General features: G+C 45.6%; 6 protein-coding genes and 1 long non-coding RNA gene across 12 annotated transcripts; 2 read left to right on the top strand and 5 right to left on the bottom strand.

Moving 5' to 3' along the window:
- The first annotated feature begins 360 nt into the window (after nt 1-360).
- CG9626 (uncharacterized protein) lies at nt 361-7,496 on the top strand. Of its 4 annotated transcripts, NM_001275440.1 has the most exons (14): nt 361-490; nt 1,391-2,051; nt 2,113-2,370; nt 2,430-2,593; nt 2,653-3,066; nt 3,146-3,196; nt 3,266-3,322; nt 3,392-3,757; nt 3,819-3,966; nt 4,026-4,255; nt 4,309-4,624; nt 4,684-4,945; nt 5,014-5,134; nt 5,194-7,496. In NM_001275440.1, exons 2-14 carry the CDS (start codon nt 1,441-1,443, stop codon nt 7,128-7,130), a joined length of 4,935 nt encoding a protein of 1,644 aa, NP_001262369.1. In that variant the 5' UTR covers nt 361-490; nt 1,391-1,440; the 3' UTR covers nt 7,131-7,496. The 4 variants fall into 4 exon arrangements, with proteins under 4 accessions (NP_001262369.1, NP_001246984.1, NP_001246983.1 ...); NM_001260055.2 differs by having other exon boundaries at nt 361-475; nt 3,146-3,322; NM_001260054.2 differs by having other exon boundaries at nt 3,146-3,322.
- Nucleotides 7,497-7,729: 233 nt separating this feature from the next.
- CG31463 (uncharacterized protein) lies at nt 7,730-9,004 on the bottom strand. The gene has a single exon (NM_169215.2). It carries the CDS (start codon nt 8,971-8,973, stop codon nt 7,822-7,824), a length of 1,152 nt encoding a protein of 383 aa, NP_731227.1. The 5' UTR covers nt 8,974-9,004; the 3' UTR covers nt 7,730-7,821.
- Nucleotides 9,005-9,304: 300 nt separating this feature from the next.
- On the bottom strand, nt 9,305-10,099 carry CG31464 (uncharacterized protein). The gene is made up of 2 exons (NM_169214.3): nt 10,040-10,099; nt 9,305-9,985 (listed from the first exon to the last, which is right to left on the bottom strand). The coding sequence occupies exons 1-2, from the start codon at nt 10,085-10,087 to the stop codon at nt 9,335-9,337; spliced, it is 699 nt and encodes a 232-aa protein (NP_731226.2). The 5' UTR covers nt 10,088-10,099; the 3' UTR covers nt 9,305-9,334.
- Nucleotides 10,100-10,760: 661 nt separating this feature from the next.
- On the top strand, nt 10,761-11,944 carry CG11672 (uncharacterized protein). Of its 2 annotated transcripts, NM_001275439.1 has the most exons (3): nt 10,761-10,841; nt 10,904-11,591; nt 11,745-11,944. In NM_001275439.1, the coding sequence occupies exons 1-2, from the start codon at nt 10,791-10,793 to the stop codon at nt 11,573-11,575; spliced, it is 723 nt and encodes a 240-aa protein (NP_001262368.1). In that variant the 5' UTR covers nt 10,761-10,790; the 3' UTR covers nt 11,576-11,591; nt 11,745-11,944. The 2 variants fall into 2 exon arrangements, with proteins under 2 accessions (NP_001262368.1, NP_649779.1); NM_141522.2 differs by having other exon boundaries at nt 10,904-11,944.
- A 781-nt stretch (nt 11,945-12,725) lies between these two features.
- Nucleotides 12,726-13,463, bottom strand: Nazo. Its single transcript, NM_141521.2, has 2 exons — nt 13,099-13,463; nt 12,726-13,041 (listed from the first exon to the last, which is right to left on the bottom strand). Exons 1-2 carry the CDS (start codon nt 13,298-13,300, stop codon nt 12,821-12,823), a joined length of 423 nt encoding a protein of 140 aa, NP_649778.1. The 5' UTR covers nt 13,301-13,463; the 3' UTR covers nt 12,726-12,820.
- Nucleotides 13,464-13,640: 177 nt separating this feature from the next.
- Nucleotides 13,641-14,170, bottom strand: lncRNA:CR44318 (long non-coding RNA:CR44318). Of its 2 annotated transcripts, none has more exons than NR_125111.1 (2): nt 13,975-14,170; nt 13,641-13,909 (listed from the first exon to the last, which is right to left on the bottom strand). It is a non-coding gene; the product is annotated as a long non-coding RNA:CR44318 (long non-coding RNA). The 2 variants fall into 2 exon arrangements; NR_125112.1 differs by having other exon boundaries at nt 13,641-13,855.
- A 7,894-nt stretch (nt 14,171-22,064) lies between these two features.
- Nucleotides 22,065-23,287, bottom strand: ato (atonal). Its single transcript, NM_169213.2, has one exon. The coding sequence runs from the start codon at nt 23,211-23,213 to the stop codon at nt 22,275-22,277; it is 939 nt and encodes a 312-aa protein (NP_731223.1). The 5' UTR covers nt 23,214-23,287; the 3' UTR covers nt 22,065-22,274.
- Nucleotides 23,288-25,911: the final 2,624 nt, after the last annotated feature.

Genomic DNA, 25,911 nt, shown 5'->3' with positions numbered 1-25,911 from the left:
AAGTCAATGTTTTTAACGGGCTTTTTCAAAAACTATTTTGAGGTGCGTTTATTCGAATAATAATTTATGAGTTAGAAATTGGGTATGAACCTGTACACCCAATTTTTATCTCATAAATTGTAAAAATACATTTAATTACATAGTGATTGAATTTTAATTATTATTTTTCAATAAGAAATCCACTATAGGGCTGATTAACCCATTGATTAATTATATTCAAAGAGACCTTTGGAAATCAGCAAAGAGATCAAAACACTGCCCGTTCTCTCTATAAATAAATCTCAAAATTTTCAACTTTTCCGATGTGTTCAAAAGCGCCGTACCGCTCAGAATAGCTTCGACCGACGAACGGAACGGACGTATACGGAATTTCAAAGTCGCGGAAAATCGCGAGTATCCGTGAGGGAGAGAGAAAGAGACAGCGAGCGAGTGGCCGATGAAAATTCCGCGGCGGGTCGGACGACCGAGTGTGCAAGTAGGAAAAGTGCAAGTAATAATTTGTTATTGTTTTTCCTTTCAACAAAACACCAAAAATAGACCGACAACCTTGCGCATAAACCCATTAAACAAAAGAAGCGCAGCCAGGAAGAAAAGTCGAGCGAAGAAAAGAAAAATGTGTGTATTCAATGTGTGGCAACAGTTTCGATATAACGTTCGGAAAGTGGCGAAAGTAATGGGGGCCGCCGACTTCAGATACACATGATCTGATCCCAGCACCAGCCATCCACCCATTCACCCACCCACCCACTGATCCACCGGTCCACGTCCGTCCATCCATCCATCCAGCACATTTCTTTCGCGAGTGCGTGCACTTTCGCATAAATTGGAAATATTAATTGCGTGTAACCTAAAAGTGGAATAAAGGAAGTGTTGCGCACTTGGCGATGGGGAATCGAGAAGGGGGCCAGCGGCACATTGGGTGTGTGTGGTGGCGTAGTGCGATCGCCATGGGGAGGCAAACAAAAGAGTGTCAGCGTTTTATAAATAGTTTGGTTTGCGGCGTGCTTTTATTTGTTCTTCGGCGGGCCTCCCGACGCACGATGGCATCCAGTTGTTGAGCCAAAAGCGTAATCAAGACCCAAAACACAATAACACAGTGCATTCCGAATCGGTTCTCCGTTTCGGTTAAGTGACCACACGCGTGCATATTTTTGGGAAAGATTCAAAACTTTCGCACATGTGGGAAAACGTGCTGAAATGGGATTTTCGAAAATATTGTTTACATTTCGCGGACTTAATCGTTACACTTTAGGACTCGTTTGTATGTGTGTGTGTGTTTGTGTGTGTGTGTGTGCTTGGCGGCGGACGTTCCACATTGGTCTTCCTCTTCTATAAACAATCTCCCGATTTTGATAATTCTCGGATATTCTTTTCTTGTGTGCGTTTTTAGTGGCGAATCGGGCAGAGTAAACAAACAAGTTCCTATTGAGCGATATCGAGATGGAGTGGGACAAGCCACCTCCGCCGCCGCATCCACCGCCAAAACCCCGACGAACGCGATCCCGGCAGAATGTCCTGCACTATGAGTCCTTGCCCACCGCTCCGCCGGCGATGTGCGGTCGCACGGAAGAGAACATTTTCCAGTTTCCGGCGGTGGCCTCCCGTGCCCGCAATCTCTCCGCCTCCCCTAAATTCGAGAGGAGAGAGGCCAAGGATCTGCCCGTTTGCGAACTGGGTAAGCACTCTTGCTCCAAGTGCCAGCCCTATCGGGCGGATCGGGGCACCATCGAACCGCTGAAAACTCGCCTCAACTCGGCAATTGAAGCCATGGATGAGCTGACTCGCACGTACGCTTTGCTGGAGGGATTTCTGGAGCACCGACTAGCCACCATCACCGACAACGAGGCGGGTGAACGGGAAGCTGAGCTGACAGTTGTTGATGATGACGATGTTCCTTCCACTAGTCAAGTTGCCAATCAGCATCCACCCACCAAGCCGCCTCGCTCCAACAATACTGACCATCAGTTCGATCTGGAGCACTCCCTTACCTGGCTAGAATCTCTGATGGGCACTGAGGTGGTGCCGCCCTTCAAGCAGGGAAAGTTTAAACGGTGATTATGATTTTTTGCGTATGAATATAATTCAAAAACAAAATTACACTTTGTTATACAGTATTCGCGAGCGTAGCAAGTCCATGATGGAGGAGGACATAAACGTGTTCATGAAGGGCGATCGTCCCAGTCTAAAGCTGAGCTCCTCGCGACCATATATCCTGAGGCGTCAAAGCACCTACAGCGACAACAAGGCCAAGGTGTCCAAGTGGACCAAGGTCAAGGCCGCCTTCAAGTGGGAGCGGGCAAATGTGCCGCCTTCGGGACCAGGTGCTCTGGAAAACCACGTCTTGATGCCACTCAACCATGAGGTGGAGAGGTTTGTATTGCGGATTGTTACTCTCATTGGCGTTATTCTATTGCTTATTTATTTTTCAGATACCTCAAGGTGCCCATTAGCGCGGCAGCCGGCAGCAGTTCCGCGGACAGCATCATCAGCTCCTCCTCTGGTCATATTATGAGTGATACGGGTGGGACACCTGGTACCATCAGTTCGGCCAGCTCCATGGATGATCTTGAGGCCACCACCCGACAGAATTATCGTAATTCTCTTAATAATAATTAATTTACAGCTCGTTAGAGTAATGTCAATCCTTTCCAGGTCGTGATTCCTCTAAAAGTGATACCCGCTGCGAATCCCGCGACTCCAACTTTGAGGTGGAGTTACGAAAATCCGCTACTGACGAACGCCTGGACAATATTAAATCTTCAGCTCCGCCACTACCAATCAAATCATCATCCAGCAAGTCATTGCGAAGGTCGAAAGCCTTCTCCGACTTTGAGGTCCTGCCAGAGGATCATGTGGCGGAGATTAAGGCTACCAGCAGTCGTCGACAAAAGGTGCCACCGAGTCCACTGAATCTCAACCAGGTGAACCAGATGTATAGTGATCTGCCACAACTGCACTCTCCGCTCAAGAGTCCCAAGGATTCGCGCATGCGTCGTGTCCATTCGCCGGGGACCTCCTCGGTGCCCAGCAGTCCTTCCAGGCAATCGGATTTCTTTGGTGAATTTGGTAGGTCCAAGAGGGGATGGTTTCACTCCACAATCCCTTTGTCATAACGAAACTTCTTTAACCTTGTGGTATTTTGCAGAGAGCGAGGATCTATCCAGTGGTGATTTCTCGGAACCCACTACGCCAAACTGTAAGAATTTCCCACAGAACGCCGATGACGAGATATTTCAACATTATCAACTTCTCGTACTCAAACTAGATTCAGAGTTTAAGGGCAAGCAACTCGAGTTAGAGCGTTCCAGCGCCAGCAACCGCAGTAGGGATCCTCAAAAACATTGAAGACATATCCAATAAGCCTCTAATCAATGCTAAACCACCATTTTAGGTGTCAAACTGGGAAGTGGAGCAGCCGGAGGAGGAGCTGGTAGTGGAAAGCGCAGCAGCGAGGAGCACTCGCCCACCCAACTGTTGCACAACGAACTCATGTCCACAGCCCAGCTGGAGCAGAATCTTACCCCACAGTTCAAAAAGAAGCTAACCAAGTGGCGGGCCAAGCAGCAAAATTGCTCTGCAGGATCAATCACCTCATCAGAACCAGCAGCAAGTCCCACGGCCAAGAGCCAAAGTGGGGATGTTAAGCCCAAGATTGACTGGAATCTGTGGAGCATGGGTCAAGTGAAGTTGGAGGGCCAAGGATTGTGCGCTTTGCCTGATCAGAAGGATCTGCCCGAGAAGTTTCAGAAGAAGTTGGGTTGGTATTTGGCACGGTTTTTCCTTTTATAGTCATATTTAACAACATGCCTTGCCCACAGAGCAGTGGAATCGGTTGAAGTGCGCTCCTGGTGGCGGCACTACCTCGGACAATGACTCCCTGAAGCGAGGATCCAAGCACAGTCAGAGTACAAGAAGGGGATCCGATGACGATCGATGGTACAAGCATAGGCCGCACGAGAAAGAGAAGTTTGTAGACAGCCGAAAATCTTTCTCTTCTGAAGACTAAACCTTGAATATTTGGATAGATTGTCCCGCCTAAAGGCCATTGTGGTACCGGATCATACCAAGAAAATTGAGGTCAAGACTTCGGATGGAGAGGTGATGAAGTTTGAGGGCATCTCGAGGAAGTTCACTAGGAAGCTTTACGAGTGGGAGAAAGCTAGGGGAATCGGGCCGGAAGCATCCACGTTTGCCCTGCTGCATCCTGGTTACTGTCCCATAGATGTGAGGCGCATCAACAAGGAGTGCAATAAAGGTGGGTATGGAACTATCTGATCGATCTGAAGTTAATTCTTAACTTTTCTATAGTGGCAGCGGATCACTCCCCGACTCTCAGCCGTTCACTGTCCCTTGACAGTGTGTCACCCAACTGCAACCTGGCCCAGGCCATCTCCCAGCAGGCTTCATCCCTTTCTCTAAACGACGTCAACGATCTGAAGGAAGTCGAGGACACCGACGCCCTCACCGATCACGAGTTCAAAAAGTACGACGAGCCGGAGGCTGTGATGGTGGAGGTGGAGGAGCACATTCATGACACCGCCTCTCCACTGGTCACCGCTCACACTCTGGTGGAGCAGCAGACGCCCATATATAAGTACGAGGAGGTGCAGTGTAACGACTATGTGTAGGTGCCATTTGGAATACCCGATCCTACGTAAACTGATGGCTTCTCATTCCCTCCAGCAATTCGCGTCGCGTCCAGAGCTTTGAGTCCCACACAAATCTGGCCCCCTTGCTGGGAGCACTGAAACGTGCCGATGAGCTGTTTGGCCAACTGAAGAATGCTTCGCCCGATCTGCTAGAACACCCGTCCATGCGGGACTGCCAGGCCGCATTACTTAGCATTCGTAGCATTTATCCGTACTACTCCAACAACCTGATGAGGGCGGGCGTGCTCAACGCCATATCCGATGTCCAGAGCGAACTGGGACGACTAACCGAGCTGGTGAGATGACAATTAAAAATTTGAGTTATTTGTTTACCAATTTGTTTGCTAAATACTTATCATTTTAGAGCCAAAAATCGCCTTTGGACGAAGCCTGCTGCCAAGAAACCATGCAAGAGCGAACGCTGGAGTATCTGGAGGAACTCCAAGGACTGTATGAATGCCTGCAGTGCCTTAAGCTGAGTATACGTAAGAATTTCTTCCACTTAACCGAACCGTACCTTATTCGAATCTTAATGACTTTGTAGAGGGTGGAAGCAACCGGTATCCCCGAGACTTAGTGCCGGATATTAACATCACCAGCGAGGATGGGCAGCAGTTGGACTCCAGTTCGGCCTATGCCACCTGCGACAACTCCAGCCGGGATCGATTGGCTCAGGATGACAACAGTGCTAGTGCAGCTTCACCGATGGAGCATGAAACGGAGACTAGCACCACAACGGGCACTTTGTGCCGATCCAGTTTGCCCACCGTGAATGCCAATCCGATTGCCAATAATGGTGCAACCAGTGCAAGTGCTTCTGCTAAGAAAAAACTGCTGCGACTGCGAAAAATGGGTTCCCGGCAGAACAGCAAGACGGAGAGCGACAGCAGCGATGCGGATACCCACTCAGTTTTGGAGACACCGCGCCGATTGCGCCGCAAGAATTTCCGGCTGAAGCAGCGTTCCTTGGATGATGACTTCCGGTTGAGCTCGACGACAAATGAACATGATGTGGCTACTGCCAGAGAAGACATAGTCTACGGGTCACTGAAGGTTAAGCCAGGCGAACTCATTGAGCAGAGTCAGTGCGTGGCACCTGCTCCAGTGCACCTCGTTTTACATGATCCATCTTTATCTTCCTCCGCATCCACCACTCCTCTCACTTCAACCACTCCTTCCTCAATAGTTACTCCACCCACAAAGCTGGGAGCCTTTATTCCTCCTCCTCTGCCGGAACACAATCGAACATACAACACTAATGCCAATGTCTTCGTGAAGACCAAACGGAAACTCTTCACTACTATCCCAAAACCAAGCGCCGCGGAAGGCCTAGCTGTGATAGAAAAGGAGCTGGACAGTCCCACGGAGGAGAAATCGGAAAAGGTGGACAGACCTGGGAAGTCAAGATGCCCTCTCAAGCCCCTTAATCTGTACAAGTCCATTAGTTTGGACCGTATAACACAACCGCCCAGCAAAGAAGAACTCCGGAAATGTCAAAGTAGCGAACACTTCCGGCGGGGAATCCTATTTGTGCGACCGCCACTGGCTAGTGATAGCATCGAGAGATTGTCCAAGAAACATCAGGAGTTAAACAATCCTCCAGTTCCGCCTCGGAAAGCTCATCTTTACAAGAAAAACTCTTTGCACAAGTCACACAGTGCAAATGCGAGCAACAAGATTGAGCACAAGATAGCCAAGACTAGCTCAGGACCCAGTTTCTCCCGGGTGCATCCTCCGCCACCGTCGCCTGTTCCGCTAACTCTACCCAATAAACAAGATAACACTCTGCCACGAATCCAGCGTAAACATCCCAATACTCCAACCAAGGCCAAGCAGTTCGAGTTTCCGCCACCTCAGATTCTTGCGCCGGAACGTCCAGTCACTCCTCTTTCGGAGAGAGCCATACGCCTCCAGTTGGCCAAGGCGCAGTTTCTTCAAAGTGCTCCAGTTACTCCCCGCCAGGGTCCCCAAACTCCAACTAAGGCAACGGAATCTGTGGTGCTCCAAAAGAGCATCAGTGCGGGCAGCATGAGGGGTGGAGCAGGGGGAGGAGCAGCTGTCCATGAGGCGGCACAGCAACAGCATTATCATGACACATCCACGGATCAGGAAAGTGTGGGCCACTCCAGTGCCTACGATAGTTTGCCCAGAGCAGTGAGCCGAAGTGCCAAGATTTCTAGTAAACTGGGATTCGCCACTTTAACATCAAAGTTACGAAGGGGCAACAAAAAGCCCAAGAATCCACCTCCTAGTCCTGGTAGCGCCTTATCCGCCCTGTGTCGGCAAACCCTAATGGCCGATGTCATAGCCATACCACAGGCTTTCGGAACGGAGAAGCCTCCACCAAGTCCCACAGGACGAAATGTCTCAAAGTCGCAGAGCACGCCGCAGGCTGCTGGACCTTCGAATATCAATTTCGAAGGGATTCCCAAGTCGCTGAGCGAACAATATGTCCGCCAGCTCAAGGAGAGCGACGTCTAGTCAGATTCCCAGTCTCCAGTCCAGAATCTAGTCATAGGAGCAATCTATAAAATCGTTGTACGAGATAAGCGCGTGCATTTTGGGGTCAACCCGAATTAATTATTTAGATGTTGGCACAAAAGATGTCAGGTTCTCAGAACTCATCAATATTTCTTTTTTTGTACGTTAATAATTAGCGACCGTGTGCAGTAAAGTTGAGATACTCAACGAGCCATTTGCGAAGCAGAATCAGATTGATCTGCGTAAAATCAAAAATCCAAATCTAAGGTGTAGTCACTAAATCCACATTTTTTGTTTACGAAACATGCAATTACCTATTTTTATATCTAACCAAATATATTTTAAATATATGTACATTTTAAAAATATATCAAACGCTTTTCATTCGGTGCAATAAATTAATATAAATTTCCGATTACCGATTTTAAGATAAGAACCTCGGTACGAAAATAATGGGTGAACTTTTAATGTTAAGTAAAACTCACCTTTAAATTGATATTGTTTGCTGATTTCACAAACGAATTTGTGGTTTAAAAGTCTCGTAAAACAAAAACTTCTTGTAAAACCATGATCTATTTTAATCACAATCTTTCAATAATTGTATTGTAATCACAACGATCAATTTATTCTTATTTGGACATTATTGTGCCGATTATCAAACTTTGCCTTATCAATGGGTGAAATTCCAAAGCTTATCTGTGATCCTCATAGTCGTCCAACTCCGGATAGTCCGTATCATCGTCATCATCGTCCACCACGTTTTCATGGGGTATTTCCGGAGGATCAGCGCCAGTGTTCCAATAGCGATCCTCTTCGGGATGCGTGAATTCGAAGTCGGGCTTATCCGGATTCACGTAGGTAATGCAAGTGGTCAGATTCTGGGCCGTTTCCAACATTTGGGGTATGCTGTTGACGAACACCACTCCACACTCCGCAGAGTGGATGGCCTCCTCCGGCAACTGGTTGTTGATTTTGCCGTAGACATCGATTCCGACAGCGATGATGTCGTGTAGCCGGCGGATCGCACTGAGAGCGTTTACTGTACCCGACAGGATTTTGCCAACGGTGGTCTGCTTGGCGGCAATCTTCTTGCAAATCTTCACAAGACTACTGACATTGCGTTTAACCTCCTTCACAGCGGCCACTGTTTCATTCTGAATGCGCATTACCAAGGCCATGGTGCGGGAGTAGCAATCAACGCCATCGTTAATGGCCTGCAGACCTATCTGGAACTCTGGGACCAGCGAGTAACTGCAATAGGCGGCCTGACTTCCGCGGCCCCAGTAGTTCCACATGTATCCCAATCCGGCAATGGCTGCGGTCACGATCTTTGGTTTGTTCAGCTTCAGCAGATTCGTCTCCAGTTGGATGGCCCTCTCCACCAAGTCGTCAATGCCGAACTGTGCCTCGTCAATAACATCCTGAATAATCTCCCTGAGATCCTCGAATTCCGCCCTCTGATTTGGTGTGAAGTCGGGACTGGGCTTTCCCATGATCTCGTCGACAGTGGGCAATTTTGTGTCATACACCACTCGAGGTTTCTCATCCAAGTAAATGGAGAACTTTTCGCGAAAGTCTTCAAATGCCCGTAGGTAGTTGCTATCCAGTTCAGGCTCCTCCGCGGGATTCTGATCACTCCCATCGCCGCTCTGGAGCCTCAGGCTGTACAGATAGTTGTACTGCGCCTGAAACTCTAGGTACAGTGGACGCAAAGCAGCCACTTCCTCGCCAGACAACTGCAAGTCCACCTGTTGCTTCTGCAGCAGAGTCTCCAGTTCCTGGTTGGCTTCACCAAAAGCGAAGAGCAGCACACAGCCCAGCAGAAGCAATGCTTTTCCAATCATTTTGCCCGGGCAACTGTTTCAGTACAACTGAGGGAGGGATTTTGACCAGCTTCATTATCGGAAGAAGTATGGCTCGTAAAACACTATCGAAGATACCACACTTGGTTTTTCTTAAGTGGCGCAGGTTGATTAGGCTTATCCGGCTTATCGCCAATATTACGCTATATATAAACCACCACGGGGCAATGTTTTTCGAGAGAAAATTTAAATTTCTATTTGGCTTTTTATGAATGGTCGAACTGATAACGATTAAAGATAACTATGCTCATAAATATTAGGTAAAAGTTGATGTAAGTAATTAATATTTTCAAGTCGACACCAGACCACAGTTAATAGTGCATTTGACTTTATTACATTCTTTCTAGTTTATCGCACACGACTCAATCTGCGTAAAGAGGTCATCGAAATCCATCTTCAGATGATGGTAGAAGAGGCAACTTGGTGTGTCCAGGTCTTCCAAGGACATCTCCAGCACAATTGCATCGCACAGCTCCAGACTGCTGATCATCCGCTGATTGATCCTCCCGATTCCAGCGACAGTGCATAATAAAACTCCGGCGTGATTGAAACCAGACTGCTTAAGCTGCCAGATTCTGCAGGTGTTTGACAACTCACTGATCTCCCGCGAAGCCTTACTCAGAAAATTAGCCTCCAGCACGATTTCCTCCTGAAAATGATCCATGATGTGGTCCAGAGAATTCCTGCAGATACTGTACTTGTCCACCAGCTCTCGATTGAAGTGTGCCACCTGGAGTTCGTACTTCTTTGAGCATGCCCGCCACTCATCGCTGTACTGGCTTCCAAAAAACATCTCCAAGCGTCCACTAACCACTTGCTGATGGTCATCCAGTGTGTCCTTGGCTTCTTGAAGATACTCCAACTTCTGATCGAGGGCCTGTTGGGTGACGTTCCAGATCCTGGCTGCACTGGAGCTTTGGCTGGCTATAAGCTGCTTTGTGGACTCATAGAGTGGTCCATTTTGTCCCCAAATTCTTTGAAAGTGGCCATGCACCTGTAAGATCTTTTCTTTAATATTATACTTTACACAAATAATGCTATTTCATACACAAAGAAGCGACTGAAGTAAAAGCAGTGACACCCGTACTGTTGTCATCTTGAAACTAAATCGAATTGATTCCCGAAAAATTGAAGATACCATACCTTTTATTTATAGATCGCCAAAGGTTGCCTTAATTAACTAAGACTAAGAATTAAATTCTTTTTTGGGAAAGAGTTTTAACGCTTTAACAAAAATTGTTATTGTTTATAAAGAAAATATTGGGATACCGAAAAATTTAACAGCGTAAGTTGCTAAAAATACCCATGTCATATGTGATCAATATGAAACTTTAGGGTATTTAAGTTCCGAACAAAACTTAAATTAAGTTCTGAATTAGACAAATGGCTCATTTGTGTCTTATAATGTTTATAAGAAAGATTCTTATCGCATGATGACTGTGTAACGACTATATGCTTCAAGTTAGTCATCAACCTCAGCTTTCTTTAGCAAACTTGAACTGTAAATATCTCCCCTTTTACAAATAAAAGTATAATTGATCCCTCCATTATTCAACGAAGGTGAGAAATTTACAAAAAGAAATTACGAAAATTTACGAAAAATACGATGACCAAATAGAATACTTTGAATAGTATACCAAGTTCATGTACTAAAACATCATCTCAGTTCATCAAGTTAATGCTCAAATTGTGTTTCGTAGTGATTGCTATGAGACACACTCTTATCGTGACACTGGATCTCTTGACATATATAAGAAGTCAAGTGTAGGGCCAGTCGCACTAGGAAATATAACAGAAAGATGATGAGTCAAACTCTGGGAGTACTTGCTCTGCTTTTGCTGACTTTGGCAGTGAGTTAATAGTAACTTTCCATTTATAGTACTTTTCAAATTCATATGCTCCTTTATTTCAGGACTGCCAAGAAGTCGGCTATGAAACAAAGATGGAGACAGAGACTACAAACTATGGACCTGTTACCATGGTTGTGGACAATCTGGCAGAGATTGCCGTAAGTGTCAGCGACGACACCTCCATTCAGTTGGAGGAGAAAATAAATCGCACTCGGCAAAATATTGCCGGTAACATTGAGGTCCTGACCGCCAATGCTATGGCCGAACTAAGTGATGTGATCTATGAGACAAACCAGTTAGTGGTGTCCAATCCCGATTGCAACCCAGCCTGGAGCCTGGATGAGCTCAATGAAAATGTGACCCATCAGCTGGGTGGGTGTACGGAAGACTTGGGAAGCCTTTTGGAAGACTTCCGTCTGGAGAGTCAACTGGCTTTGGCCAGAGTACAGGAATTCGTACAGCAGATTGCCCACTTGCCGGCCAAGTGCCAATTGCTGGGGGCTTCCCCGCTTAATCCTCTAGCTTCAGCTGGCGGAAGTGTCTGTTTCATTAACGCGATGGCGGAAATCAATCTGGGGATGGCCCAATCCATGCACAATGCATCCCTAATCCTGGTGCAGACCCACCAGACCGCCGAGGATCAAGTGGTGCAGGCTCAGCTGTGCAGTGCCATGGTGGTGCAGCACATCGGCGACTATCTGCGCGAGGAGCAGGATCAGTGCCGGCAATCATAGTGGACCGACCCTTCCCGTAAGCAATAGTCCTAAGAGAGAACCCAGGCAAAAACAGCCAATGGCAAATTTATGCACCCGCAAGATGACAGGGGCCGAGGACTCGCCACATCCTGTTCACTTATTGCTTATGCATGACATTTATTTGACAAGTTTTTGATTGATTTTACAGCTGCTGCAGTCGATCTGGTACAGCTATCAGCATATTTGCAGGCACAGTGAAGCCTTTTTAAAGTCTGGCTTGGAATTGAAATAAAATCAATTTCAAATCACTATGTTCTTATAAAACGCTAAGAGGCGTGTGTTAAACCAAGGAATTTACACATTTTAAAATGATCAATAAATAGTGAAGTAAATTACTACTTAGTATCAAGATCTCATTTCAGTTTGATTCGACTTAGAGAGGTTGCTCTGTAATTGCATATATATACATATGTACATATGTATATTGGGCAACTTTGTGGCTAATCGCAAGTTCACTTTTCAAAGTCGCATGCATACTAATTGGCCATTGTTCGGCTAAACTGACCAATTGCCCAATGGACTTGCCCACGACACGTGGCAGCCACACGATATAAGATATAGTAGCATACGGATCCGATCCAAATGGGCGACAGCTGGCCCTAGAAAGAGATAGAGACGGAGATCGAGATCGAGATCAGCCAGTTTTTTTCCTCTTCCTCTCGCTTCCGCAGTAAGCAAAATTATTTTGACCTGCCTACCGCACACTGAGCGAATATCCGAAGCGAGTATCTGTGCATCCGTGAGATACACCAAAGCATCGCATCACACATCTCTCTCGTCGTTCACAGTGCAGCAACGAAATTTCTACGACTCTTTATTTCGGCTCTTGCCGCAATTTCACTAAGAGTCTCTGAATTTTATCTTATTTTTACTGCTTGTAACAGTTGTTGCCCTGCTGATGATCGCCTTGGTAGTGTAGCTGCACAAATTCCGCCTACTCCAACATCTGTTCAGCTCCTCCAGACATCTGACGGATTTTGATGACGTAGATCGCGCGACTCTTGTCTATTGAAAGCCGAGCTCTGAGCAAAACAATCTTTTTACATCTGGCACATCGAAAAGGCTAGTCACTGACTATTAAATTATAAGCTGAAATGGTTTTTACTATAGATTTTAAAATAAAATCATTCAGTGCGCCAACAATTTATTTATGTTGCAGGCAAAATTCTGTGTTATAGCATTAATCATCGAGAAATATAGTTTAAAAAATATTTCTATTAATGCCTAATCAACGATGGTCATTCCCATACGATCAGTGATATAGGACTTGACTGCTTCGAGTGCAACCTCTTGCACATGCCGGTTATTTAGTATTAGTCTTGCGACATCTCGAACGCGTACATTTCTAACTTCGGATATGGCCCTGATCACGTGCTGCTCCAGTTCTCGACGCTGACTCTCCGTCAAATCGTTCAAAATGACCTCACTTAGAGATTTGAAATTTCCTGGAATTAAAAGACTGATAAGAATGATAGTCACCATGTAACGCTAGACACTCTTGCCCTCCGTAAGTCCGTAGGCGGTGAGACCACCGATGGCCCCGCCCAGTGCCAGTCCCCGGGGGCCCAGCAGTAGTCCTCCGATCAGCGCAGCGCCAGCACAAATTGCAGCTCCCTTGCCGGCCTCCTTGATGGTCAACTGGATATTTTTATCGTCGGCCAGTATAGCCAGGGCATTGATTATCTCTGAGATGGCTGAATCCATATTTTCAATTTATGTATATTTCCGTTACAAAGTTTTACTTCTTTCCCGGTGACGATCTTTCTAACAACTGAGTACAATCACGTTGTTATTTCGTTATCAGTAGTGCAATAATTGTATATCCGCCACTGTGGAGGGGAGTTACTCGATACAAACCAAATCATCGAAATCAATTTTAATCTATCATTGCAATCAAGCTTCGCATATGTACATATGTAGATTGAAAGCTTTTTTTTAGGAGTACCCGATATCAGAACCCAAGTATAAAGAAATCATAATCTTATGGCAGTGCATCCAATGATTTAGCAGGCATGGAATGGAATTTTTTGAACCGCATGAATAATTACATTTCCAGTTGAAATCCCAAATTACTGGTTAAAAATACCACAAAGGCTTCCAATGCGGCACATTGCACTGTAAAATCACGCTTGAAACACTCCACAGCATTTGTAGCGACACCAACTATTTTTATAATAGCTGCCTTCACAAAGTCAACCAATTCTGCCAGGACCCTCAAGGTCAAATCCGCAATTTTCTCATACATCCAGTAGATAACTCCTACATTTCAAATACAATTGATATGATAGGTAGGTAATCGTTTAGTGTTTTATACTCGCCTTCTGTAAGTTGACCGTTTATGTTTATGTTTATGTTTATATGCCGTTGGCGGAACTTACCTTCCGAAGAACCTTCAAGGTGTTCCCTTTCCCTTTTCCTCCTCGCCGCGTTCAGGAGAGTCTCCAAAATCATTTCTAAGTCAAGATTCACCATTTTAACAAGTTTTCTGCCTGACGAATTATGGGTTCTAACGCGAACCAAACTTGTTATCAGACTTTTTTACCAGCCAATGGTATCAATAGAAATAAACGTTTGGCCAAACTTTAAAAATACCATATTTTAATACATGTACTAATAAACAAAATAATATGTATGTAACAATAGTTATCGATATGCGATGATCGATAATCTTCGCAAAGGGTAGCAAAGGTAAGAAAATAGGACAAGCTTAAAGTAGAAGTAGAACAAAGCGAGTTGAAGGTTGTGTAATTAAAAAAAGATCTTAAAGCCGAAAGTTGTCGTGTCCGGAGTAAGGAAAAGTTGTGTAGTCGTCGTATGCCCGGAGATCAAGAAGTGTTGGCACGAGTCATCTTTTTATTAAATACCTAATATAATAAGCAAACTATACTTCTATAAAATATTAATAAGATAAACAATTGTGCTAAACAATAAACATCCTACATATATTTTTAAAGAAATCTATGCATTTTTAATATTTTAAATAAAATTTTTCCTATTATTATTGTGAACACATTCCTTTTTGTTTGAGTTTTAGCACAATTCAGAGGAGTTCGTTTATATTTGGCGATTGCTTGTCAGGATTTAAGCATTAATTTGAATTTAATAGTCTTTACCTTGAGCCATATTGGCACAAGTGATATTGTCATGCACACATGTCGGAAGATTCGCATATCAAAGGGCCGTCTTCTTTCAGAATTCGGCTGACGTGCCTAGATGGCGTTTAAAAATCGCTGCCGGATTGTCTTTAATTTTGATTGATGCACCTTTAATTGCGTGGGCTTCCAAGTGCTACTGCTGAACTTTTGGGTAACTGTAACTGAATCAAGAGCGGATCGCTCTTAGCTGCTGGGAGCTAGCTAGCTAGCAGTTGTCTACTATGTACATATAAATATGGGATGCTTGAGGTTGAAGGATCGAGGTTTCCGCCTGCGACCAAATGGCGTGTCTTGCTCACACAATGCCGAATAATCGTTATTGTTGCTGGCTGTCTGCAGGACGAGCCGCGTGGCGTGCGAGTGAAAGCCAGCGAAAAGGACCCACTGCGGGGCATTGGCCAAAGCGAGATAGAGCCAAGGCGCAACATATGCCATCTTTGGCCGGTCTTTTCCTCCTCCTCCCCTCATTCCTCCAGCAGGACCTCTCGTCCTGTCCCTTTCTAGCCCGCTCCTTGGAACAGAACAAACGGACGACGCACGCCGTCATCTGGTGCCACTTTTGACTTTGGAAATTGGGTTGCCCACGCTCCTTCGCCCCAACACTTAGAAAAAATATTCCATGCTGTTTGAGAGTAAAAACTTTCTTATATCGACCAAATAATAGCATTTTGTAGTATACAGAACGTTGAAATAATTCCAGATCTCTGATAAACAGATTGCAATATTTTAACTACAACTAATGAGTTTTGAGTTTTCAGGAAGCTTAACGAGTTTGTCGAATTCCAAAACAATTGCCCACGTCTATAGAATTTTGACAGTTCTTTCAAAAGGGTTCCAATATAATAATCTAAATATATTATATTATATATTCTATATATTCATAGTATCTATTCTAAGAACAATCTAATTTCTTCCAGTGCGTGGTCCGTTTCCCCGCTCAGTTGAAATTATACTTTTTGTAGCTGTTTCGTTTACGGTTGGGTCTTTCTTGCCTCTGACCTGGCAGACAATTTCAAGGAAGCAGGAGCACTCGCCCAACAGTTACTACTGACTTCCGATCGGAGCACGAGTGCAGGAAGAACAGGGAAGGCAGCCGAGCCCGAAACCCGAACAGCGACAGCAGGATAAGCGGCTTTAAGGACTCGGCAAGCGGACAAGCGGATCCCCCCAAGAAAAAAAAAGGAACTGGAAAGGGTTGCACCTGGGGGAACGCGACGAGAGTAACGGGCAATCCGTATTGGGTATTGGGTTGGGGGGAAGGTGTGAGGCCGACAAGGATGCACAGACATTCGGGGCTCGGCTTACCGAATCCGAATTGAGCCCCGAAATCGCGCGTATGCCAGCAAATGAACACGTGTGCCGCAGGATCACTTTAAAACATCGATGCGTCAGCTGGCCAACTCCGAAAGTTGCCCGCCACGGTAATTGGTTTCTCTATGAGAATGCTAGAAGAATCTTATGATCTTTAGGGTTCACAGAAGATCACAAACTATCTCAGTACATTCTTTATATCGAGAAACAAAAAATATGGATTACATTTCTCGAATAAGTGTTTTAGAATACAATAAAAGTAGTTCGAATCATTACAAACTTTATACTCTCCTTATAATTTTTTAATGATCGAAAATAAAAACAAATTGTCCAAATAAATCTTGAATAATAAATCGCTTCGATGGGCAAATTATCCGCCAAGTCGAGCGTATAAAATTCCCAAATCGTTTACAAAACGACCATAAACAAAACAAAAGCAAATCAAGGGCAACGATAACAAAAAAGTTCATTTACATTAAACCCCAATATCGAAGATACAGAAATAAATAATGAACTTGGCTAAGGAGACAAATGTATAATTTTACAGATCGCGCAATTCAATTAGACAAATCGCCGCAAAGCCACTGGCACACAAAAAAAATTAAGCAATAAAATTAGTTGTGGTTCACGCAAATTGAAAGCATCAAAAGGAGTCGCAAGGACATGCCGCTGCTCGCCAGGAGCCCCAGAAATAGAGCAATAGCAATGAATCAGTTCGTTGAAGGGCCATTGAATGCCCGTTGGCATTCCGAGTAGTTTTCGTTTTCGATTTCGTGTCATAATGTGTTGTAAGTAGGGGCCTTTGTTTCACAAAGGACTCGCCATTGTTCCATTGTCCGCTCAAGGACCTGTCCTGGGAACACCCGCACGGTTCCCAGCATCCAAGCAGTTTGCCTTTCTTGGGCTGCTGTGTCAGTTGCGACCACAATTTGACTCTCTGACCACCAACATAAAATGTTGACAGGCGGAACACGCCCCTAAAATATTATGCGAAGCAAGTCCTGTGGGGTCCGCGCAGTATCCTTGCCGGTTCTGGCTTCCCTATCCCTTTTCGCTGGGCCGGTCCTTTGAGCAAATCAATTGATTTCCTCTTGACAGTTATGAGCTGATCACATTGCTATCTTGATCGCCAGTTTTGTCGGCGCTTAGCTGCCAGGAATTTATTGTTATTGACATTTTAGTTGGGTGGAATCACACGGATTATATCTGCTAATTGCACACGAACGAGAAACGATCCTTTAGATCTTGGGCGACCAGAGGCGGCGCACCTTGTTCAGTCCGAGATATTTTATAGGCAATCAATCAAAGTTATGGTTATTCCGAGAATATTCTAGCTCGACTAAGCCTAGTTTCTATTAATTGGAGGTTGGGATAACACACATGATTATTTGTTAAATGTGAATTCAATTTAAATAGACGCATATGGATCTCCTCAGAGATATTCCATTTTTTCCAATGCTCAACTCATCGACGATATCGTGTTCGAGAAGCCCCACTTTCACGACCGTTTAAACACAAATCGGCTGGAAAATCACGGCTTGTCCAGCACAAATCGGGCTCACCCCTTGCCGCAGGTGATAAAATTTCGCACATTAATACTTAATTACTTGAATAATTGGGGCCAAGGGATTAAGTTCTCACTCACTCCGGGTCGCGACAGTCGATCGAAAAAAAAAAACAGCGCGGAGTCGGAGGCCAGTCAATGCAGGTGGCAAGCAACCCCATCTCCATCCTCAATCAAAGCTACTGTCAACCAGAAAAAAAAGGCCAACAAAGTTGGCCCAGAGATGAAGTGATGCCAACGCCACCGACGTCGTTGACATTAAATTGAAGGGTCCTGCCGAAAATGTTGTTCTTGTTGCTGTCTGCTGAGCCGAGCTCAAGCAGCAACTTTGAACGCACTCTGGACGCATTTTTCACACGAAATCCTGATTAATAAATATATAAGTTCCACAATATTACTGGTAATTTGAAAAGTCGTCAACCCGAGCCCAGGCTTTTGGTGCGGGGAATGCGCGAGGGGAGTCTCCGAAGATTCCATGCGGAGTCTGGGCGAGACTTTGGTGCCCAATTACAAGCAAATGAGCTGGAAAACTGTATCAAATGACCCAATGTCAATACAAAATTACAGGCCCCGCACCAGTAATCTCTGTTCGACCTGAAGACGCAGACCTGGACAAATCTTCTTCAGACTCTCCTCTTAACGTGACAAAGCGATGGCGATGGCTTGCGTGTGGCAATTTCAGTTAAAAAATGCTGGCCAGCAGTTTTTTGTGTTGCCAAATGCGGAATACTCTACCGCTACAAATCAAAAAATCAAATCTAAATCATAAATCGAAACCTATTTTAGTACGACTATGGGTAATAAAAAGTAACAAGGATTATCTTGTGACTTAATTGCATTATTTAATTTGAAATAGTAGAGTATAATTAAAATGCATTCACTTAGCTGCCTTTTGTTTGCTCTGTGCCTTGTCTTGGTAGCATTTTAAGGTTTTTGCCTCTTGTGTTAATTTGATGCCTCGCCAAAAAGTTGTCAAAAAATCCAGAACGACTTTGATTTCTGATGCACTTTCACTGTCGATCTTCGATCACCGTTGGCTGCAGCGTGAGATACTGAGAACTTTGGTTCTTTGGGATGCCCACCAACTTGGTGGGTCCTGAATCTGGACTCTTGGGTTTGGAAACCGAAAGTCAGTCAAGTGTGCCGTGCCGATCGTCTGTGTGGCTAATTGAGTTACCCAGAGATTTTTGGGCCGTTGGCCGTGCGAATTATTTGTCAAATGGGTAACGGTTAAGTTTGTTACTGCTCCCGATGAGGAGGACGAGGATAATGATGATCAGGATCGGTAACCGGAGCCCATGGCCCTACGTTGATTGATGGTAGATGCGTTGCGAATCGTTTGACTAATTGCCGCTAACCTTGTGGGCCAGGACTTCCCAAAACAAACGGTGACCTCCAGAGGACTCTGCCTCTTCCTATGCCAGGTAATCTCTCTCCTTTCCTCGCGGACCGCACACAATGCCCGATAATGGGCTGAGAAAGGATGTATTAAGAAAAGGGGGCGCGGCTGCCGTGATTTGGTGTCGCTAATTACAGACTTTGGCATTTTACGTTGTCCGTTTTATGACTTAATAATTGCATTCATTTGGACCGGACTTTGAGTTTGGCTTAAACCGATCGGATGCCGATGCCCACACACACAATACGAAATCCCACTAATTTCGCTGCACACGCGACTTGGGAGAAAGGTCCGGCATTAATCACCGAATCCTTGGGACCGTGGGCTGCGGACCTGGGTTCCTGCAATTTCGCCAGCGAAGGTTGCGCAACAATTAAAGGATCAGCGCAAAATGTTCACACAACAATGCCAAAACAAATCGGCGGAAACGGAAACTGCACTTGAGAAATAAACAAAAAAAGATACAAAGTAATGTTTGTGGTTAGATCTTTCGAAAATGAGGGAAATTGTGCCCAAAAAGGCATGAGAAATTCTATTGAGCGAGATAACAAAAAAACATTCATAGAAATAGCATATAAATTATTTCAAAACATACCAAAACCGCAATTAAAAAATGTGCATTGGGGTAATTGAATCTTACGGGGCACAATGGATTGTCAGAACTACCTGTTTCCTAAGTGTTTATTTCGCTTTATTTTCAGGTAGTTTTAATCTATAAAAACTTGCTCCACTGTAAAATTCTTTCAATTTGTTGAGCAAACTGCTTAAGTCCTTGAACTTCAGCTAAGACCAATATAGTCTGCACATAACGAGCCTTAAAACCTTACCACTTAACAAGATGCAAGTCGATCGGTACAATAACCCATTTAGATACTGCCCCATGGCGACACTAACAAGAAGTGACAAATTGATGGTGTTAAAGCTCATTAAGTTACTTAACGCAGATGTACATACATTTACAGATACAGATGCACTAACTAACCAAAGCGTCGGACACAAAAAATATAAGCAACCTCAAAAACCTCAAAATAAAGCTCGCCAATTATCGACATGACAAATTTCGGGGGCATTCGTTTCCCCCCGTTCGAACGGCCAGAAAAACCCACAAAATATGCAGCCCCACAACGGACATCGAATGCATACCCGTAATAATACGTGTTAATAATGCTCAGGCAAGCTGTCTATAAATTGACAAAGACATGCAAGTGGCTGCCGCTTCTGCCACTTCTGCCACTTCTGCCACTTCTGCCACTACTGCTCCTCCTGTTTTCCGGCGTGATGTTGCTGCTGTGTCGGCGGCACTGCCAAAAGCCAAAGGCCGAAAGCTGAAAGCCGAATGCCGAAACGCAGTGAGCCAGTAAGTCAGAATGCCAGAACTCGACTGGGGTCGAGTTGCCATTCATGAATTCTAACTAATTGTATTGGCAGGCAGTTGCATTTTGGAAGCTGGATCTGAATTCGAGGCTCCGAATCTCTGCTGTGCTGTGCAGCTGCATGCAGGTGGTAGCTGGAGTAGCTGCTCGGGAATAACGACCGATATTGGCAGGAAGGCCTCTCTTCCCGCATCACGACGGATCGCACCCTTTTGTTGTGCGTGGCTTTTGAGATGGGGGAACCGAACGGAGCCGAACAATTTGTGTAATTGACAAATTGACGGCAGCGCTTTGTGCGGAAGCGTTCAAAGCCGTAAATTGTCGCTAACAAGAGCGACACTCCAGGGATATCGGCAGGATATCGCCTTTATGCCTCGCATTCGCGCCTATACAAATATAATTGCCTCAGCCGCTGGAAAAGACGCCTGGGGAGACGCCCGCACCTCGCGATCACTAAATTAAGTCATTAACAATTTAACGAAGCCCTGTCGATGCCGCGCTGCCGCTTAACTAATTATGTGAATTTCCTTTTGATTATGTGCCCCGAAATCCGTGCAGCTTTTGCGGCGACGCCCGAAAATGATTTTGCAAAACAAACAGTAACAGCCCACGAAATCCGGTCGCTGCCACGCCCCCACCCTCGCTAGCCGCCACCGAGCGCTCCAATTCCCATGCGGGAGTCGATCGAATCGCCGGCACTCGGGCGTTGCTGTCGCTATCAACAAATTGGCTTCGAATCTTACGAATGATTGACTGACTGACTGAATGACTGACTGACTGGGCCGGGGATCTCTGCTCCGTTTTAAGCTGAATGATATGTTGCACTGCCAGAAATCGTCATAGGATTTATTTATTCAACAGATCCAAAAATATCATCCATCTAATATCACTAAATAATATATTTAATTATATTTTAAAGGGAATGAATTCTGTGTAGAACTAACTATAAAGGTTTGCTTTGATCCTATCTTGTACTATATACATTTTATTATATTACCTTAAATAATATTATTTATTACATTAACTTATTGAACAAAACTTCTTCAACACCTTCTTGTTTTGCTGAGTGCACAGTTTCGGCTTAAAGTCTTAAGCCGCTGAGTTTATCCGCCAACAACGATCGGGGATCGAACTTCGTATTAAACGATTTGTGAGTGGCGCTTGATTTTCGGGGCTCGACTGGGACTTCCACTGGGATATGAAGTTGCAGAGGTTCCAGGGACAGCGACGGACAAATGGACATACGGACAAGCGGACATACGGACATTGCATGCGACCTGCGACTGCTGAAAGCAGATCAGCCCAACACTTAACTTAATTTGGCAGCTACAGTCCGGCGCGCCGTGCCGTGTAATTATCGTCCGCTGCGTATTTGTTTTGGCCAACCCGATTAAGAGGGGCCCTAATTTTGTCGAACTGTCTACAAATTGATCGCGAAGCGCCAAATCGATCACCTTCCCCCATATAATAAAGTCCAATTCACTGTGTGAGAATTGATGCCCCGCCGATAAGTGTGGATATCGAGGATTGGGGAAACAGAATTGTTCAGAGATGAAAGGATTTGGATGGCTTGGAATTTTTGTATTTATCATTTTGCATCTAGGAATTGTTGCATAGCTACTAAAACTGTTAGAAAGTCCCCGTTAACAAAAAACGAACATATGTTTTAAATTATTAATGGTGCTTTTATTTTGTCTTCCTTAGTCTTAATCATTGTCTTCCATTTAGGCTAATTAACTAAACAATAAACAGCATAATACTTAAGCGGTAATTCACTACTGGGCTCCAGGCAATATATACAAAGTAGCTACAACATTTGGCAAGCTCCAACAATAACTGAGAATAGTACTTGGGACTGGGATCGGGATCCGGGAATTCAGCGCAGCAGATCCCCGAGAGCGGATATGTAGGTCTGGGCCATTTGGAGGGTCTCGTGTTTGGACAGCTGGCGATCGTTTCCCAGACAGGGAAGGTACTGGCGGAGACGATCGAAGGCCTGGTTGAGGTTCTGCATCCGACGACGCTCACGTGCATTGGCGGCCAGGCGACGCTTCCTCTTCACGACGGGTGTGATCTGCTTGCCACGCCTCTTCTTTCCAGAGCCTCCGGCAGCGGCATCTTGGTTCTCACCATCGGCCAAGTCAAAGGATCCATCATTGCCATCGAAGTCCTCACCGCCACTGAAGAGCATGAGGTCCTCGTCATCCTCGACGCTGTCATCGAACAAGGCGGAGTTGTCAAAGTCAAAGTTCTGGAACTCCTCCGTGTAGAGATTCACTGAGGCAGATGACTCCGCAGCTGCAGTCGGTGTGGAGGTGGCGGTGGTGCTTGGCTGGTTCTTCTTGGTATAGCTACGCTTCGGTTTCGGACCTGCTGAGGCTGGAATCGTTTTGCAAGTGCCCACGTTGGAGGAGCCCATGACCTCCACTGCCGGAGGAGAGGCCACTGGAATTGCAGGCGCTGTGGAAACAACAGACTGCTCCATAATCATTCCGTATTGTTGGTTCTGGGCCATGTTGTTGCAGCCTCCATTGTACATGGTATTGAGATCCACATACTCGGGACTCTCAGATCGGTGGCTAGCCGGCGAGGAGGAGATCCAGCCATCGGAACTGGCCTGCTCGAAGCTGATGAAGCCATTGGCCGACAAGTAGTTGCTGCTGCTGGCCAGGGTGTTGCCATTGAACTGGTAGTGGGTCACGCCGGGATTGTAGGCTGCCATGGGATTGAAGTACGGCTCGGCGGCGGCTGTCTTGAAGCCCTGCAAGTCCTCGGAGGTCTTGTAGTAGTAGCGATAGATCTCACTGGACGACATGTTGCTGCTGCTGTATGGTGGTGTTATGTTGCTGGATGAAACGATACGAACGCTGCGAGTGCTGGCGGGTTTCTGACTGGTCTCTCGTCCTTTCGGCCCTATTTATACTCACAAATCCACCACGACGGTCAGAAGGGCCTGAAAGGCAGGTAGGGGGGCAGGTAAACGAGTTGCCACAGAAGGCAGCACGTGCCGCCCGAGTGGCACGACCAATGGCAGTTGGTGGTGAGTTGCAGCGGTCTCAGAGAGCCCGGTTATACCTCAGTTCGTTGCGAGCTTAAAATGGCGCTAGAAAACCGACTATCTGGGCATCTAAAGCCGCTAACAAGATGATTATAGGATGGCCGGCACAACCGGAACAGGAATATGGGCGGAAATGTAAACAGAACTTGGACAAACAATCGATTTGAATCCCTAAACGGGATTAAAGTCGACCGCAAAGCGAAGCGAAATTTGCAAAAATCCCTTGGCGATTTGTCAGCACCAAATGGCAGAGCGGGTCTTATGAGTTTATCTAATCTGCATCGGTTGCAAGTGGGTTCGATCTACCTGATCACGGCTAGGGAAATCCTTACAAATCCACCGCCGCCGGGTCATTCGACATGCTTACCCAAAGTCGGGGGCGGAATATCGCAATGAAAAATCTTGTTTATTACAACTTGGCAAATTTTCCAATTGATACGCTTGTTGCCGGTACCATGAAGAAGGTAGATGATAGCGCCGGCCCTTCAAGGACACGCTTGACCGAGTGCCAGGACTGACCTTCACCTTAGCCCTCGTCGTGCCTAATAAGCGTGGCAGGCAGTAACTAAGAGCTGGGTTAACATTTTAGCGCCTTGCAATTAATACGGCCGTGTGTTCGATCGTGAGCAGGGAATTTAGTTGTAGATCCCAGGATGACACAGCAAAACGAAGCGTCCACGGTGGTCCTTAGATCCCTTCGCTACGCCCCTTAATCCTTAATGATTCGCTGGAAATCATAATGCAACGAATTCTACATCAACCACTTGCGGGGGAGTGTTCGGGCATCTTTGAAGTTCCGCGGCCACCCAGTCGCACAACTAGTAGCACGCCCCAAAGGATCTGATCTTTTTGCCGGGCAATAAAAACGCTGTCAATTAGATAAAAATGTCACACAACAAACCGCACCAAGAGCGGCACCACCAATTTATTGGACGCACACAGGCATGTTTGACCTTTTGTCCACCCCTGAGAGACCTCGAATGTCCTGAACGTCCCTCGTGAATGTCCTTCCATGCAATTTACGAGCCACTTGCCGCAACAGACAGTAGTTACACCTGCAATATGTACCTGTGCAGATCGTATCCCTCGGATTGCATCTCCGCTGTAAAGTTTTTCGCTTATCGGCATTAGCCGATGTCAAGGCATCCGCTGCATATCGATTGGGAAATTTACATTTTCATTGCCGCATCGCAATATGCACGTGCTGCCAGTCGAGGGGGCAAAAAGGGTCATTCCAAGTCAAGTCGAGTTCTTTTTTCGCCAATGGTCGGCATCGGGCGCCTTGCGTGCCTGTCAGTTATCGAGTGGCTGATCCCTCACATCGGACCCACATACCTTATGAGTACCAGTACCTCCAATACCTCAGCTCCAGCTCATTGGCATCAATACGCTGGTAACGGGCCACTTCTTTCATGTCAATATGCATAAATGCAACTTGGCCATCGATGGGAATGCAACTGATGTGGAGCAGCTTCCAGAAAGCGCATGACAAAGCCAATTGAATGGGTATGAATCTGCTTGGGTGAAACATGAAACACTCTTGTAGTCATATCCAAATCATATTCTTATATTATCCTAGAAAAACCAACCTGTATATTCTTGAGTGTAATATAATATGGTGAATGTTATAATTGTATATTGGGTTTTTTACTAAACTCTCAAATCATGTATTAGTTACTTAGGCCATTAAACTATTGACGCAGTAACTAAATTAATTTAGTTATTTTCTACATTTTGTTAAGTAACCAAATTGCTGACTAGCCGGCCTAATTCAGTATACTCTTTCCAGGACTCTCTTCGGCATGAGGAACGTGTAGGCGCAAGAGATGCCAACAAGAGGAAAGTAGGCTCACGTCAACGACTCCCATTAGCAAGTCGCTCTGGGCCGTGAAAGTGTTGTCCAGATCCATATTTATATATATCCAGACCGAATCCCAGTCCACCAGCTCCTGCTCGACTTAAACGTCTTCGGCCCAGTTATTTTTTTTAGCTGAAATTGAAAAATTTGTATGTTACTTATTTTATTAGCATTTAACACTCTGTCCCATTTTGCAGACGAGAGCGAAAAGCGAAAGGAGCAGGAGTCTGGACACGGACATGGACATGGACATGCAATCGGCATGGCATGCCATCTCCGCAACTGGGGTAGTTCCCATTCCCCCAGTTCCGTGCACGTGGGTGGCCTGGCCCCAAATCGAATCCTGGCCTCTTGTGTGGCATTTCGGCAATTGTCAAATTGAAAATTCATTAAAGGCAAATTAAATATGCAAATGCAGAAGGACCAAGTCGAGGAGGAGGAAAGAGCTCCCCTTGTTATGTGAGACCGTTGTTTGACTTGGCTCTGCAAATATTGACCACCGATTGGGGCGGTGGAAAAATGGAAAATATCATATGTACATATGCTCCTCGACGGGGATAAAAAGTCAAGTGGAGTCAAACATTGGACGGGATTCAG

The sequence above is a fragment of the Drosophila melanogaster genome, chromosome 3R (genome assembly GCF_000001215.4).
Source record: "Drosophila melanogaster chromosome 3R".
NCBI classification, from domain to species: Eukaryota; Metazoa; Arthropoda; class Insecta; order Diptera; family Drosophilidae; genus Drosophila; species Drosophila melanogaster.
This window is presented reverse-complemented; position numbering and strand designations above follow the sequence as displayed.

Coding starts and splice junctions, on each gene's coding strand:
- CG9626 (NM_001260055.2), top strand. CDS start 1,441: ATGGAGTGGGACAAGCCACCTCCGCCGCCGCATCCACCGCCAAAACCC. Junction 2,371..2,429: donor CTCAACCATGAGGTGGAGAG/GTTTGTATTGCG, acceptor TTTATTTTTCAG/ATACCTCAAGGTGCCCATTA. Junction 3,067..3,145: donor GGATTTCTTTGGTGAATTTG/GTAGGTCCAAGA, acceptor GGTATTTTGCAG/AGAGCGAGGATCTATCCAGT.
- CG31463 (NM_169215.2), bottom strand. CDS start 8,973: ATGATTGGAAAAGCATTGCTTCTGCTGGGCTGTGTGCTGCTCTTCGCT.
- CG31464 (NM_169214.3), bottom strand. CDS start 10,087: ATGACAACAGTACGGGTGTCACTGCTTTTACTTCAGTCGCTTCTTTGT. Junction 9,986..10,039: donor TACTTCAGTCGCTTCTTTGT/GTATGAAATAGC, acceptor AAGATCTTACAG/GTGCATGGCCACTTTCAAAG.
- CG11672 (NM_001275439.1), top strand. CDS start 10,791: ATGATGAGTCAAACTCTGGGAGTACTTGCTCTGCTTTTGCTGACTTTG. Junction 10,842..10,903: donor TGCTTTTGCTGACTTTGGCA/GTGAGTTAATAG, acceptor CCTTTATTTCAG/GACTGCCAAGAAGTCGGCTA.
- Nazo (NM_141521.2), bottom strand. CDS start 13,300: ATGGATTCAGCCATCTCAGAGATAATCAATGCCCTGGCTATACTGGCC. Junction 13,042..13,098: donor CGCCTACGGACTTACGGAGG/GCAAGAGTGTCT, acceptor TTTTAATTCCAG/GAAATTTCAAATCTCTAAGT.
- ato (NM_169213.2), bottom strand. CDS start 23,213: ATGTCGTCCAGTGAGATCTATCGCTACTACTACAAGACCTCCGAGGAC.